The sequence below is a fragment of the Scardinius erythrophthalmus genome (genome assembly GCF_964197995.2).
Source record: "Scardinius erythrophthalmus genome assembly, chromosome: 22".
Lineage (NCBI taxonomy): Eukaryota > Metazoa > Chordata > Actinopteri > Cypriniformes > Leuciscidae > Scardinius > Scardinius erythrophthalmus.
This window is the reverse complement of record NC_138242.1, coordinates 27,255,440-27,272,786: the sequence shown is the minus strand read 5'-3', so window position 1 is coordinate 27,272,786 and position 17,347 is coordinate 27,255,440. Positions and strand designations below refer to the sequence as shown.

At 36.1% G+C, this 17,347-nt stretch overlaps 1 protein-coding gene across 7 annotated transcripts in view; it reads right to left on the bottom strand.

The window, feature by feature from the left end:
- The window catches only part of pde1ca (phosphodiesterase 1C, calmodulin-dependent a), a 70,228-nt gene that overhangs the window by 18,380 nt on the left and 34,501 nt on the right, over positions 1 to 17,347 (bottom strand). For all 7 annotated transcript variants that reach the window (XM_081353377.1, XM_081353378.1, XM_081353380.1 and 4 more), the window contains 5 exons: positions 7,482 to 7,595; positions 6,178 to 6,360; positions 5,808 to 5,874; positions 1,431 to 1,547; positions 625 to 765 (listed from right to left, as the gene is read on the bottom strand). In XM_081353377.1, the coding sequence (XP_081209503.1) occupies positions 625 to 765; positions 1,431 to 1,547; positions 5,808 to 5,874; positions 6,178 to 6,360; positions 7,482 to 7,595 (622 nt within the window). The remainder of the gene's footprint in view (positions 1 to 624; positions 766 to 1,430; positions 1,548 to 5,807; positions 5,875 to 6,177; positions 6,361 to 7,481; positions 7,596 to 17,347) is intronic.

The following is a 17,347-nucleotide window of genomic DNA, read 5'->3' as shown; positions in this document are numbered from 1 at the left end:
CTTTCTTCAGAAAAATAAAAAAACCCACTTCGTTATCAGACAGTTTAAAGCCCCATTCCGTATTCTTCTATAAATAATAATATAATTCTGCTGAACTGAAGATAAGCATACAGGAAATTAAATTATATTAGTTCTTTATTCTTCTGCACATATATTCTTCTGTGCATAACATTATCTTGTATTAGAACTAAATCACCAAAGAGCCAGAATAACAAAAAGAAATCATCAGTGGTGTAAATGCTAGGGGGCAAATAATTTGTCAGAACGCCAGTGTGAAGTCCACACATCATGGAGAGGTTAATGAGCCCGCTGCGGGAGTGACAGGAGTGTGTTTTGAGGCGTCGAGGGAGATTAACTTCCTATCGATTGGTATATGAGCGCCATCATGAAGTGAGAACGGACCGTTCTGAGGGCCCCAACCTCAATAAATACCTCAAGTGCAGTGTCAGGCTTAATAAAACATACTTCAACAGCTCAGTTCAGTAGAAATAATAATAATAAACAACCGAGGGGACTCGATGTACATGATTATTTTACCCAAGTACACGTAAAGATACACAAATCCCGATGGCAGGACTGTTGATTAAATTCATACAGCATAGGAGACTGCAATTCTGGACTTACAACCATGCCGGTCTTGAGCAGAAGGTAATGCACTGTCTGGGTAACGTCGGCGGCGTGGATTAGGTTATGGTATGGGTTTCTGTGTTTGCTGTAGCCCACCTCCAAGGCCTCCACAAAAGACACCAGAGCAGAAACAGGGATCTGAGGAGATGCACAAAAAGGCCTTAAAATCAGCATGAAACAGAAGTTTTGAGTCTATTCCTCCCTATTCTCTCGTATTTCTAAGTGAAACTACTTCTCAAACAAGAAAAAATTTAGGGGCGAGACTTGTTTTTGTCAATCAGGAATTAATTGGATTGTTGGATGGTTGTGGTTTGCTATTGGTCGATCTCATGTGAGTGACAGGTTGCCCCGCCCTCACGCTAGTCATCAGAGAAGAGAAGAGATGTCGTTTCAAGAGGAAGGGGTATTTTGATTAAAGATTACGAGGGCACATGAATTAAAAAAATAATGATGTGCACGGATAAATTCATGCAAAAATTCATTAAAAAATTAGAATTGTCAATTTTGATTTCATGGTGACTTTAGAATAACAGATGATCCTCTGGATTTTTGGTTCCTTTGCTATGAAATGTCCTTATGATGGTTAAATTCAAACATGCTGTAAATGTGATTTCAAAAGAGATGGTAAATGATGGTAAATGTAAAAATACATTAATCTTTCACATTACCTTATTATTATATGCTTAATACTTAGATCATCAATACCATGATATTACAAAGGAAACCACTCTGAGATAAAGTTTTACGGTTTGAAATCTTGAACTTTTGGTCTTATAATGAAAACAAAAGAGAGAGCATCTTACCTTAAAGCGATTGATTAAATCATATCTGGTCAGAAGTTCATAAAAAATAAATTTCAGTGAATGATCTGAACTGGCATCATTCAGTGAGAAGACGTCAAACGACCACGTGTCCACATGCTAGACCAACAACAAAACAGACAGATCAGTCAGTGTATTAATATCTTTACCATTACTATCATATCAATACAATCAACTTTTTAAACATGAAATACACTATTGCTCAAAAACTCTTGAGGTCTAAGATTCATTAATGTTTTTAAAAGAAGTCTCTTATGCTCATAAGGCTGCATTTGGTTGATTAAAAAACAGTAATATTGTGAAATATTATTACAATTTAAAATAACATAGCGTGAGCATATTTTAAAATGTCATGTATTCCTCTGAAAGCTGAATTCGCAGCATCATTACTTCATGATCCTTCAGAAATCATTCTAATATGCCGATTTGGTGCTCAAGAAAAAGCATTTATTTGAAATAGAAATATTTTGTTACATTATAAATGTCACTTTTGATTAATTTAATTCGTCATTTCTGAATAAAAGTTTCATTCAAGAAAAAAAAAAAATCGTACAGACTCCAAACTTTTGAATGGTAGTATATATAATCGTGGATAACGAGGAAAGAAAAATCATAAATGAGATCTCTATGCATCTTCTGAGCTATGTAAAAGCAACTTCTGAGACTTCATTTTATGATGCCTATAAACGTGATAAGATGTTCACAGTCCCAGAGTCTTACAAATTGCTGCTTTTGCATAATGTAGCCTAGTAATACCAACCTCATCTCTTTTTTTTTTATAACGTATAAATTACTTTCACCTCCCTTATAAACAGGGTCTATGATGAATGATGTGTGATTCTATCATTCTATACTTCAATCCTGAGTCATGAAATGAACCAATAATAGTTCAGGAGATTTGGTCCACATTATGGCCGCCTGTGGTTTATCCATTAAACTGCGTTCTCGATTTTTCTCTCTCTCTCTCTCTCCCATCCACTCTGAGTTTGACCCTCTGTTATTTCTTCTCATCACTTTCAAAGAAAGTTATATGTAGGTTTGATTAGTTGGTTGCAATGAACATTTGCAAAATGCTACATTAAATATTCACATCCTAAGATTGGAATATTTGTCCTGCACTCTGTCTCAGTCACGGCTCAGAGCTTTCCATAGCTTCAGGCTATGTGCGGCGATATATATGCAGATCTACTGACTGCTGTTAGATTAAGAGAGAGAGAGGCCAAAATCCTGCTGCGAAGCTACCAGGACATCCAGTAAAAACCTGATGCCTCATTTATAAAACACTCGTATGCGTATTTGATTCTATTTTAAAAGCTATTTTAAAAAATGTTCTTATCCAACCTTTTTCTGATGACTTACAGTGATGTAAGTGAGTAATTCAAGATATTAAAAAAATATCATTTTTACAACATTCACTTAGCATTCAAAAGTATGGGATCAGTGAATTTTTTTTTTTTTTTATACCTGATGTTTCTTGAGCACTAAATTAGCATATCAATACCTACAATGATTCTACACATCTTTATAAATGAGGGCTGGACAAAGCAAGAGGTCTCGCAAGGATTAAAAACTCTTTATATAAAACGAAGCCTAATTAGTTTCAGCTTATTATCTTCATTTTCTATAAAGATTAGGTGGACAGAGCCAGCAGCTTTCTGCTATTGTTTGACAAGAACATCTGTATTAGTATTCTGTTAATTAGTCACTTAGCAGACACTTACAGTACTTGCAGATAAAGCAATCCGACTTGCTTAAGGGCATTAGACTTATAGGGGACTGCAGGAGATCTCTATTCCATTTCTAAAGTTTGAACCTCTGCCCTTTGTGAAACCAGCCTAGAGGCTTCACCACTAGGACACCACATTATTCAGTTCATTTGACTTTTATCCACACACCTCAGAAAAAGGTTCTGTGTCATGTTGCATGTGGAATTTAAATGGGTTTGAATGTTTACAAATGCTGGGTGATCTAAAAATCTAGATGTTTAGCCCTAGCTTTACATGCATCACAACAAAAATTGTATTATTTCATTTAAAGGTTGTACAGGGGTGGGTGTTGTGAGGTTTTGCGCTTGTGCACGGCTGCCTATGACGGCTGCACGCATAAACCTCACAATACCCTCCCCTGTCGCTGATTGGTTGGAACACTATTTGTTTTGGTTTTGAGTGGTTGGTGAAACCAACTGTTTTTGTGTGCAGATCTCAGAGCCTAGGCTGCCTACAGAGACGCGTTTTTTTGACGACCTGCTTATGGGGCGGGCAGCTAGCGGATCGTTAGGAAAGATTAGATGAATGTGATCATTTATGTTTGGGCCTGAAATCGCTGATACAACCTTTAAGAGCCCCTATTATTCTCTTTTGAATGTTACCTTTCATGCAGTGTGTAATATACTGTAAATCAAATATATCAAAGTGCATGACAAATAAAGTTACTGTATCCTAAAAGAAAGAATCGATTCTGAAATGCCAAAACGAGTCGTCAGCAAATCCCGTCTCACTTCCATAACAAATCTACGTAGCTTTGCAACAAATTTGCATAATGCCAGCCTATGGTCTTCATTTAGTGCTTAGTACTTTGACCCGTCCTCAAACACTGTAGTTTTAGCTGAGAAGCAACATGTTGTAGAAGCATGTCATGTTGTCAACATGTCGAGAAGGCACTGTTTTCTGCGCCATATTTCCATATTCCAAAGAATGAGGACTCGCACTGGATTTGATACATTGTTACTGTTCGTAGCACTATGTAGCAAGCGCCGAGGAAGCCTCCGGAGCTGAAATTCAGATATGCTAATGAGGGTTTCGTTTCCAACACACGCTGTAATCTGTAGACCAATCACAACAGACTGGGTTATCTGATCAATCAGAGAAGAGGAAGCTCTCAGAAAGGAGGAGTTTAGAGAGACTGAATACATTATTAAACCATTTCAGACACGGTGAAAAAAGAGGTGATCCTTCAATGAATATTATTAGAAAAAAAGTGTTTTTTGGACATTGGATGCATATAAACGTACTGTAGCAGACCCCCAAACAAAATTTGGAACGTTTAAAATAGAATAATAGGGGCACTTAATTTTTTCATTTCAAATGTATATTTTTTACCATTGACAATACAATTCTGCATACTGTACTGTTCACAGCATAGTGTAATACTACAAACTGCAGGGGTATTTGCTATTCTGAACACAGCCTTAGAAGACAGCAGGAATTTTTGAATCACAATAGGCGACAGAACAAAATAATATTTTTAAAAGATTGTAGACTTATTACTGAAACGACTGTTCTGCCACAAATTGTGATATATGTGAGAAGCTGATAGGAGAACAGATGCAGCAGATAACAGCTCTGAAATGGCATTCTTGATTGAATAACAGCAGTTTGCTGGATTTACTGTATATACTGGACTATAATTTCATGTGGAGAAAAGTAGTAAAGTGGAATATTTTGAATTTGCTCTTGCATTTTGCCTAATACACTAGCATTCAAAAGTTTGGGGTTGGTAAGATGTTATAAATGTTTTTGAAAGAAGTCTCTCTTATGCTCACCAAGGCTACATTTACTTAAATACAGTAATATTGTAAAATAACTCCTTTCTATTTTAATACATTTTAAAATATAATTTATTCCTGTGATGCAAAGCTGAATTTTCAGCATCATTACTCCAGTCTTCAGTGTCACATGATCCTTCAGAAATCATTCTAATATGCTGATTTGCTGCTCATTTCTTACTGTTATCAATGTTGAAATTCGCTTCGTGATGTTTTTGTGGAAACAGTGATCTTTTTTTCAATCAAGATTCTTTGATGAAGAGAAGGTTCAAAGATACATTTATTTGAAGTAGAAACATTTTGTAACATTATAAAAGACTTTATTGTAACTTTTGATGAATTCAATGCGTCCTTGATGAATAGAAGTACACATTTTTTTACAAAAACATCTTACTGACTATCCACAATAATGTATGATATTTATTTTTCCACAGTAATTTAAATGTTTCGTGATTTTTTGTGTCAAAAGGAAATGAAATCCGTGTTGTCCACATATACAGCATCCTATTAGACAACTATCTGAATATAACAAAAAACTGTCTAAACTCTCTCTGTCCTGTCCAAACCGCGTGTGTGTGTGCGCCAGGTAACCCAGCTGGCCGAGGGACAGATCAATTGTTCACTTCGGTTGATTAAACAGGGCTGTTTGCCTGGACACAAACCTTTGCCTTGTTGTTTCTCTCGTAGGCTATTGTGCATTCAAAACGTGTCGCATTCACATGTTTCGCATTCATGCTGTGACCAGGTTATGCGTGTGTTTGTGCATATGTGCATTTGAGGGCACAACCTCGAATCTGATTCGGCCGCTTCATTACCTTCAAGGCCGTGATCACGCTGGGCGGATAGCTCAGCCCCACCATGTTGGAGGTCCGTCGGTACATCCTGTCAGAAAGAGATAACACACTTCTGTCAATGTGTGAGAGCCTCTGGGAAGTGAAAAAACGGAGGAAAATCCCTTGTTTCACTCCAGATGACCTTTAACATTAATATTTTAGGAGCATGTCGTGCTGGAAATATAACACAAGATAGGAAATGCACAGCAGGGTCACAGGTCAGTCCAGATCAATCGATCCAGCCAGTCAGTCCCTGTTTAAAATGTATCAGCTCTGGATCAGTTCTTTGAAAGTATATGGGGTTTAAATTGGTTTACTTTATACTGGTAGCCTTGGAAAACCTCATACAAACCTTTCTACAAATATCCCAGCTTGCACCGCGTGCACAATGCTACGAAATCGCGGCTTCTCCTCCGACCGTCTTAACATCAGCCCCATCTGACGTGTGAAAGTTGATGCCAACCAATCACGCACTTCTGAGGGAACCGAGTCGGACTGGATGTCACTGAGCTCATCTTCTGTATCCACCAACCGCCTGCAGAAACACACACACACACACACACACAAACATAAGACACGATTGCTGTCTGAAGACACTTGGGTAAGTCATGTCACTTCCGATCACGTCAGATGAAATTTCAGCCAAAACGCCTGTGAGCAAAAGTGATGGATAAAAATATACAATTCCACTTCAAAGACAAAGAAATACAAACTAACATATCTGATCACCTAAACGCAACTTACATATGGAAGCCCATTTCTGCCATGTTAAAAAAATCATGATTTGGAAAATGATAGCTATGATATAAAAAGTAATAATTATAAGATAAAATGCATATTATTACATTGACTCATAATTATGACACAAAGCCAAAATTATGAGATGAAGTCATAATTGTAATATAAAAAGTAATATTGAAATAGTTAATAGTTATAGTAATAATTTAAAATTTCTCATAATTATGAGTCATGTAATAATTTAGTTTTTGTCATAATTTCACTTTTTTATCTCATAAATATGACTCAGTATTTCATAATTTTGACCTCAATGGTCAGGGTTATGTCATGTTTGATCTGTGTTTAAGATTTACTATGATTTGTTTTTTGAGTCAGTGAGTTGATCATTAGAACCCATCAGTCAGACTCACGACTGAATCATTTAAACTGGTTTTGTGAACAGAATCCATTTGTTCCATGAAAAGAAAAAAAAGAAAGATACTTTTATGGTGTTTTACATCCTTTTTGAAGTCTGAAAGCCCCATTCATTGCAATTGCATAGAAAGCAACAATCAACAACAACAAAAACATGTACATTCTGCAAAATGGTCCTAAATCTAGAATTTTCTCTTTAATTTGAAACATGGCACATTTCCTTCTCAGATGGTGGCCAGATTTTCAATTTCTTTCTAAACAACTGAAACAAAACACATTAAATACTGGAACCCTCATTGCAGCGAGAAGACAGCATTACATAACTGCAATCCCTTTTCTATCTTTATGTTAAAGCAGCATAGGGGTTTAAGAGAAGCTTTAGGGATTAAACTATCTAACACACTCTAGGAACGAGATACACCTCTGACTCCTGACATCTGACCCCAAATGTGATGATTTAACATGTGATGATATTCACAATGTGTGTGTCAGAGTTGCGCATACCTCGTCTCTTCAATATAGACAGACTCCAAAACGGATGCAGCATATTCTAGGTTTTTCTTCAGGTCCACAACAGAAGCTTCACCTCTCTCCAACTGTTTCACCAAACATCTCAGCCTGAAATGGAAAAAAAGACCAAATTTGATTAGGAAAAATGTTATATTTGGATTTTATGGGCCTCTTGTCTTTACATAATAAAACAAATTAAATAAAATGTAGATTCAAACCAAGTCTTGATGTAGATCGGATTAATATTTTCAGTGTGCTCAATGGGTTTAATGGTGTCATCAGTTTTTTGCAGTTTGAGGTAAGTTCAGTAAGAGTCTTTAAAAGTCAGTTTAAGCCCAAACTGTGAACATATCTATCGAATGCGTTTTAGACAAAAAAGAACAGATTCATCCATCATCTTTATTGCTAAAGATGATAAAATAGCTCTTTATTGCTGACAGTCTCATAAGCTAAAAGTGTTCAGCTGTTATCTAAACAAACTGAAAAGTATATTATAATAAAGATATACTGTGAAACACCTGCTTTGTCTTAGTTTAAAGTCCCCTTGCTAAATGAAAGTTATTTAGGCAAACATATTTGAAACTTTTTAAGCAGCATTTTTTCTCTGGATTCCCACTGGTCAAAAAATGAGCAGCATGAAGTGCGCTGGCTGTAATTCAGTCACATGCGTCACTGTTTTGTTTGTGAGCCACATAAAGCATCTCTGAAGTGATCTCCAGTCATGTGGACAAAGGGCCGCATCAAAAGGCCAACAGTGATGTCCCAGGTGTGAGCAGCAGAGAGACATTTTTCTGTATGGGTCTGGGTGTTTGCATGAATGGAGAACACAGGAAACAATTTGACCCAATTTCCATCCCAAATGACTGGACCACGCGAGCCAGAGCAGCGTGCGGTGATGAAGCAGGGTGAAATCATGCAGTTAATCCACTGTGCACTTAAATTCATAGTTCTGTTTAATCATGTGCTTTTCTAGCGCAGCAGCGGGATTCTGCTATCGGAATCTGCTGATTAACTTTTGACAGGGTACTGCTCATATTTTTGGACATGGTACCATGAAAATTCCATTGTATTCCTCAGAGTTCCATGTAAATAGTATGTGATATCAATATGCAAAGTTTTCAGTACTATAGTATATATATATATATATATATATATATATATATATATATATATATATATATATATATATATATATATATATATATATATATAAAAACAAGGTACTATGACAATCTGATTGTATACGATAATACACTGAAATTCATTTCCTATTGTATTTACAAAATACAAACATCTAAATGTCCCGACTAAACATTGTAAAACCAAAAAGCCAACATTGTAGTACAATGGTAACATGGTAATTACATGGTAATAACATGGTAGTACCATGCAACGTCCAAAAATCATGTTAAAAACAAGTTTAAAAAAAAAGTGTTTATTCCATACTGGTAGTAACGAATACTGACTCAACCAGTTGATATCTGAAAAATTAAAAGCACTTAATTTATTTCTCTACTTTTTTATTTTAATATTGATTAGTACTTTGAAGGAGTGTTTATTAAAGTGAGAAAAAAAGAAGGTTTTGCTAACAAATTATCATTAAAAAAATTGATAAAAAATAACAGTTCTGTGACAGTCCTGATACTGATAATAAAAATGGAATAATAATTTTTTTTACAAATATTTACATCGGTCAGTTTAAGTTATGTCCATTTCTACCAAAAAATGGCAACTTGTGACTTTCCTCTCAATGGTCTCCTGTCTTCTCTCTTCAAGTGGTTGGCAGCTGTGTTATTTGTATGAAGTGCTCTTGTTCAACTGAAAAGCGTGACGTCGGAAACAGGGTCGAGGACACGATGTTTGAACAATGTTATCAAAACAGACGAGGCAGAGCAGAAACACATTCCCCTGGTTCCCCAAGGAATCCCCTGCTTCAGACAAACACGGAATCGATGCACCAATTCAATGCCATCCCATTAGAGGATTAGTACTTCCTAGAATCTGTCTGGAGCAGAAATGATAAGAGCAAAAATTCTTTAAGCGCGCACGTCCGCTCGACCACGACTGCACAATGTATGACCTTTCTAATACAGAGAAAGAGCCAGATTAGATGATTATGATTAAACCATTAGACTACGGGATCAGATTTAGGAAGCATGTTTCAAGGACTGCATCAGAATTATGGGCTAAAGGAATTGAGGAACGTAAATGTGTTTTAGCCCTGATTTCTGAGCTCTGCAATGTCTGTGAACGGGATACGCTAAAGCTGAAACGCATCAACATGTTGCAATTTCCTCGAGCTGAATACTACAGGGAAATTGACTTTTAATGTCCATCTAACACAGAGGTGTCAACAGGGAACTGCTTTTATTGATTGTGTGTTTTTGTTCTTAAAACAGCGTTTTGAGGCATAATTTGAGATTACTATAATAGTATGGCGGCTAACATCAATTGTACTAATACACAACTAAACCTGCATGCAGCATATTTTGATTGTATTATATTTAAATGTAAATGTAATATATGCAAATGTCCGTACTTAAAACAGTTATGCTTGTTGTTTGTCTATACAAAGTATTTTCTAAAAAACGGAGAACAGGAGCTCTATCTCATGAGATTTGAGGCCATTTCATTTAAATTCAAATTTTACAATCTATTTTGGAGTAATGAACATTGTGGGCCCAAAACTGTGCAAATATATGAATAAAGATTTCTAGCAAGGCAAGCTTGAAAACGTGGGTCGTTGTTTTCCAAAATGTGGCAGAGAAAAAAGTGACTTTGAACGTGGCATGGTTGTTGGTGCCAGATGGGCTGGTCTGATTAGAAACTCCTGATCTATTGGGATTTTCACACACAACCATCTCAAACTAGTTGTGACAATAAGTTCACTATACTCAAATGGCCTGAGGAATGTTTCCAGCACCTTGTTGAATCTATGCCACAAAGATTTATGACAGTTCTGAAAGCAAAAGTGGGTCCAACCCGGTACTAGCAAGGTGTACCTAATAAAGTGGCCGGTGAGTGTATATTAAGTACATTGTTATGTACAACAGAACTGTGCGCATGCAATGCGTTGGCCAAGCATTCGTGAATGCATTTGCATATTTGCATTTGCACAGAGTATGTGTGTTTGGCCGAAGGCGAAATCTGTATGCAAATATAATTCAATTCAATACTCATTCACTGTCATATTTTGTCTGACAGACTAACAAATTCTGTTGTACGAACAGACCAGCAGTGATATCACACACTAGGCTTCCTGTTCATTAGCGGCTTTTAATGAGCATGTGTGCCGATGACTCATCATGAATGTTTGACTTCTGATAAACTCCAGCCTAAGGGGTTAAAAGACTGCAATCTCTTAAAGAAAGACTTCTATGCACAACTCTATAGTTTTATTACAAAAACGTATGAGCTTCCCATAGACAGCAATTTCCAGCATTCAAAAAAGGTAGGCAACATTAATGATTTTGCCTCCTAAGATAACTTTTTGTGTTTGTGTGTGTCTCTCTCTCTCTCTCTGAGTGTAAATTAGTAAATAATAAATAAATATACTTTTAATGTATTATTTAGACACATATATATTCAAATATACAATATAAATAATATATTAAAATCTGATAAAAGCATACAGTATGTATAAAAATATAAATAGTTTAGTGTATATTTGTTAAATAGTTTAAGTTTATCGTTTTTTCTTCTTGTATATTTACAGACTTGGATGGGAATAACCTTGTCTTGTAAGTGCTGAAGTCTGTACAAAGGCTCCAGATGTCAAGGGTGTCACAACCAGATTGTTCAATGGAGTATCTGATACAGCATGAACAGGGAAACGCTATTAAAATGCAGACCTCTGGAGAGACGTGACGAAGTGTGGACTTCCTTGTCTGCCTTTTTTCACCTCTATGACACGGCAAGGTCACTTTTAATCCTTCCTTTAATCTTGTCTCCCACCTTTTCCTTTCTCTTTTAATGCATTACACACACACACACACACACACACACACACACACAAATGAATTAACTCACATTGCCCGCTTTGCCAAAAACCAACACATCCCCTCATCCTTCCCTCCCCCACGCTGAGAGATCTCCATCTTTCTCTCCACAAAAGGTCAGTGGACGGTCTGTTTTAAGGTCAGTCATTGAAGATATGAGCCATTATCCCACTTCACTGACTTCTAGAAAATACACAAAAGCTGCTGAATGTCTGAGGACACAAGATTTAATCAAGTCCATGTCCATGTCTTGCTTGAGTTTTATGTATCATTGAACTGGCAGACGTTTCCTTCTTGAAATAGACACTCATATCTAAGCAATTACGAATTCCTTACTTTGATTCACAATTAATTAAAAAAGAGTTTGATGTTATCATGTTGCAAACAGCAATACTGAACAAAGTAAGCCTAATTTAACATTGAAAAAATTATATTGGAGGAAAAATGAAAAAAATGTAAATAGAGAAGATTTGATAAAATGAAGGATGAAATTTAAATAGAATAAAACATATTTACTAGTATTTAATTATTTAATATATATATATATATATATATATATATATATATATATATATATATATATATATATATACACACACACACACACACAAATTGTTGTGCTTTGTTGTCATATGAAAAAATAAATAAAAAAATCTAAACCAACATTTCTCCAAAATCTCTGAGAATTTAAGTATCAGCTACAATGCTGTGCATTCGTTTTTTTTTGTTTTTTTTGAGAGTGTGACTGTAAAGTTGTCTTGCACAGAACAGCATGGCTGCATGATGTTATGTTGTTGATGTAGAGTAATGGGGTTATATGGTAATGCATGTTGATGTGAGTTTTTTTCACAGGGGACTGAATGAACGTGTTAGTGCTGAGTGGACTGTTTACTGTGACCTTGACGGAGCTGGTGAGCTCAAACTCTATGATGCTGAAAATCACGTGACTCTCTCGAGTTCCGGCACCGCTGAGGTTGCTGTGGTGATTTGCGATGCGTCAGTCAACTGGCACATGTAGCATTGAAACATATGTGGCTTCCACAGGGGGGCCCAAATGCCTTCCTTCCGCATAGTGGGGGACTGGACCACAAGGATATGCTGGTAATCAGGTAATAAACAATCAGTGCCTAAATCTAGAACCGGATGTGGTTTTAGAAAGGAAGACGGGTCAGCACCCCAATTTCCCATTAGTTCTTTAATTCCGACTCACAACTAGTGGCCCACAGGGACAAATACTCAACTGTGCCAAAGGCACCAGAAACCGCTAGGATTGAGAACATTGACATAATATTCTCCAGTGACTCCACCTTAACCTCCAAAGATCAAACCGAGAAAATAAACAACTCATAAGCCTTTAAATCTTTTAAACCTGTTTGGTCTCAAATTTCAACAGCTAACACAATGTATTTATTTCCGGCTACTTTGAGGGGAAGAAAGGGGAATAGGATTAGGAAATGTTAAACGCCAGATTCAAATTTGTGCTTCTTGCATAATCTCAAAGTGTATTAAAAAAAGATATATATTAAAGTCATATTTTAACCAAAAATCAAAAGAAAAACACAAAAAAATGGAAACCATAAAGAAAAAAATGACAGTAATTTGAGTTAAAAAAAAAATTATGAGCTAAGCACCCCTCAAATTCACATTTCTGTAAAAAACAAAACAAATTAATTAGTGTAATTTTTTTAAATAAGACAATGAATTAAAAGTATTGTTAAAATTAAAATCAGCAAATTCAATACAACCATGATAATACTTTAACTTAAACTTACTTTATAACTGAAACAATATATGATAATTTTCTGCAGTTTGGTGAAGAAAATTACATTTCTCTGAGAAAATCAAAATAATTGAGATAGTTCACCCAAAAATGAAAATTTTGTCATCATTTACTCACCCTCAAGTTGTTTCAAACCTATATGAGTTTCTTTGTTCTATTAAACACAAATCAAGATATTTTAAAGAATGTTGGTAATCAAACAGTTAACGGTATATTGACGCCCATAGTAGAAAAAAAAAAAGCTCAAGTCAATGGCTGCTGTCAACTGTTTGGTTCCCAACATTCTTTAAAATATCTTATTTTGTGTTTAATAGAGCAAAGAAACTCATACAGGTTTGAAACAACTTGAGGATGAGTATGATGACAACATTTTAACTATCCCGTTAATGGTCCCAAAAAAAGGCTTAGTTTCAGAAACATGCCCATGCACTTCTCTAATCTCAGTAGTGATAAATCTTTGCTCACCAGACCAGAGATGGATCTGAACTTGTCAGCAACAGGTTCAGTGTGTTAAGCCTTTCCAAAACCAAAGCATAGTGGCGGATGAAGCAAGAAAAACGATGTTGGGCTGATCTTCTCAAGCTCATCGGGTTTAAACCTGTCTGTGAAGCACAACACTGTAAAAGCTTTATAAACCCTTTAATCAGGTTGGGAGAGAGCAGGACTAAGTGTGCTATAATCCCCTTTAACGGTTCTCTAATTGGATTCTGGCAGAATTACTTATGTGCACATACAGGATTGAAATGATGTCAGTGACTCCAATAGCTACCGCAAACTGAACTTTGAGAGATGTGTAAACCAGTGACCAAAAAACTGAATGGATGTAATCTTGCATGTCTATTTTAAAAGACGAAGAGTTTCCATCATTTTGAAAAATTTAAAAATAATGTTTTAAAGTCACACAAATTAATGTGTGCATGTGCAAACCAGGATATTTAATGATGCAATTTTTACTCATTAGCACTAGGGTTTTGCAAGCCGGTCTGGATCGGTCCAAATGGTGGTTTCCGCCAGAACGGGTGAAGGTCTCTGCGTGTTACTGTCTTTCCATGTGGCAAAGTAATTTAATTCCATTTAAGCTTTTATCTGACTCCATTTTGTATCTAACTCCATTTTATCACAACCTCGAATTTAAGTTAGATTGCCAATTGGTTATTGGTCAGTTATATAATAGTTTAGCAATACATTTGATTGTTCTATTTAACTCTTTACTTATACTTTACCCGTTCATATTAGGAAGCTATGTCGCTCCACACGCCTTGCACAACGTGGGTCTCACGATCACAATCTCACCAGCTTTGGTCAGTAAACAGAGGAAATTGCTATATACCTGAGATCGGTCGGATTCACGCTTACACAATCAAAGATACTTTGGTATAGCCCCTGTGACTGCATACACTTGAAATTAAAGTAACGTTTACTTCAGTAGAGGTATGGCCACTACTACAAATATAAGTCAACCAACTTTACTTGTCTTATAATAGCTTTGGATTGGCCATGCGTGGTTTCCCACGTGCACTTATCTAAAGTAACATTAAATTAAAACAGAGGTAAGACACACCCAGATTTAGGTTGGTGAAGCAGCACTTTTGCTGCCCTAAACGGAAATTCACTTCTTGTCTTTGCAAAACACATACACTTGAATTAGTGCTAAATATTAGTCGTCACTAATCTGACGCAAAACTTGCGGTAACATACGAATCTGTTTAATCTACTTGGGAAAATAATTTCAGAGTCAGTCGGAATCAAATCAAATGTCACAATTTATTATGTCAGGTAAATGTATCATGCCAATTTCATAATCAGTTCAAAGATAATAAATACAAAACATCAAATGCTCTGGAATAAAGAGAGAAGATGCGAACATGACATTATAAAATACATGATGCGGAGTGCCTGCATACACTCCACATCACGGGCTAATTTGAGTTACAAATCGCCCCGAGCCTCTTGTTGCAATTCATTATATACCAAGACCAAGACTGAAACTTCTTTCACATGGAAAAATTTGCTAACAATGGGAATTTGCATTCAGAGTTTACACCTTTTGAGAGCTGGGGGCCATTTGCCTTAAAAACTTCATTACCTTTTGTGTAGCTTCTTTGGGAATGAGACCTTTGTACCAGTTGCACAGAGACATTTCAAATGATACCAAACATGCATAATTACTTATTGTACACATTTAACATTGCATTGTTTTTAGTGAGTTTTAGGTGATGAGGGGAAGAGGGGGAGATGATGAGACATGAGACTGTGTGATGCATCTCGGATATTGCTGTTACATATGCAAGAGAGAGTTCAAATGTTAATTCTCAGGAGAGCCTTTTGGTTTCTCGCGGGGTAGCCCAGACTTACTGGCACCCGCCTTACAGTTTCCTAATGTGTACAGTCACAGTCACAGGACATCTGTTGCAAAAGCAGGAGGGTTAGACCAACCTTCACAAGACTAAAACACAGCCACATCCAGCCAGCCAGATAATAAACTAATTAATGGAGCCAGAAACGAGATTAGACAAAGAAAAACAGCAAAGAGAGAACAATGAAGTACTTTAGAAGAAAAGAAACAACAGACTCTAAAAAGACTGACCTTAAACATGTCTACAATTCAAATCATGCCATTATATGCCTAGTTTATCCAATTTAAATATGCTATTTTAAAGGTTCACATCAACATGATCACTTTATTTAGCGTTCATGTACACATCACGTTCGGATTCATCAGTCGGAATGAATTTAAACATGTCCATGTAAACGCAGCTAATGTTTGAGGGCGAATTGAGCAAGACTGGAATTACTGAAGATGACTCCTCGTTTCAGGCAGTTCAGAATCGGTTCTATCTTTTGGAAAACAATTTGCAGACCTTTTGCATTCACAAACAGCTATATTACACACTACACTTTAAATAATTTGTGACTTCTTCTGTGTCCTTTTGATAATCTCTCATCGTACTGTCTGAGTGATTACTAAACTCTGGACATGATGTCATAAGTTTTAGTGTAGAACAGGCCTGAAAATTACTGATGCTAAAGAGCAACACACACATAAGCAAGATTTGCACTCTCACGCCCTGGAATATTAGTATGAGCATGTGCTGGAGTGTATGATTGCTGCACTTTTACATGGAGTTTTTTTTTTTCCATGTAATCATAAATCTGAGATTAACTTGGAAAATGAAAGTAACCACTGATTTCAATTGTGTCTACATAACTTTAAAGGGAACTTTCTTCCAAAATATTTCATTCTGTCATCATGTACTCAACCTCATGTTTTTACAAAACTGTATGATTTTCTTGATTGCTTGCATTGTCGAATTTTAATTTTATCATCCAACTGCTATACATGCAGTGTTCGAATTGAGGGGGGGCTGGGGGGGTCCGGGACCCCCCATAAGCATCAAGGGACCCCCCATAAGGCCCAAAAAAATTACCTCGGGGGGTCCCCTGGTTTTTCATTAAAACTAAAATAACAGAAACATAATTTATTAGGTAATATAGCCTATATATTTTTTTAATCAAAGTATTGCGCTGCCGCTCCCATTAGAAAGTAATTCAAATTAGATTTGCGTCTGAAAAGACGCTCAAGTGCGCCACACGCTGTTTTCTGAAGGAATTTACTGACTGTTGAATTTATAAACAGATACATTTTATTTATCGTGCCATTTATATGGCAATTTTTTTGTAACACTAAAAGTTAAGTAAATGAAATTATAGTGTTATATGAAATAAATAAATGAAAATATGTATATTATTACGTTTTTTTGGGGGGCGGGGGCAGGGGCGGGGGGGACCCCCCAAGAGCTTTGACACAATTCGAACACTGTATACATGCCTATACGGCATGACAATATTAAGATCAACATCATGATTTTCTGTTAAGCTGCTTTGAAACAATGTGTATTGTGACTTTCTTCTTTGGAACAAAGATATTTTTTAAAAAGTATCAGTGTTTTTGTCCTTTCAATATATGTCAATTTAGGTCCAATGTTGTTTGGATCCCATCATTCTTATATCTAAATTTGTGTTAACCCCCCCCCCCCCCCCAAAAAAAAACGACATTGGGGTGAGAAAATGATAACCGAATT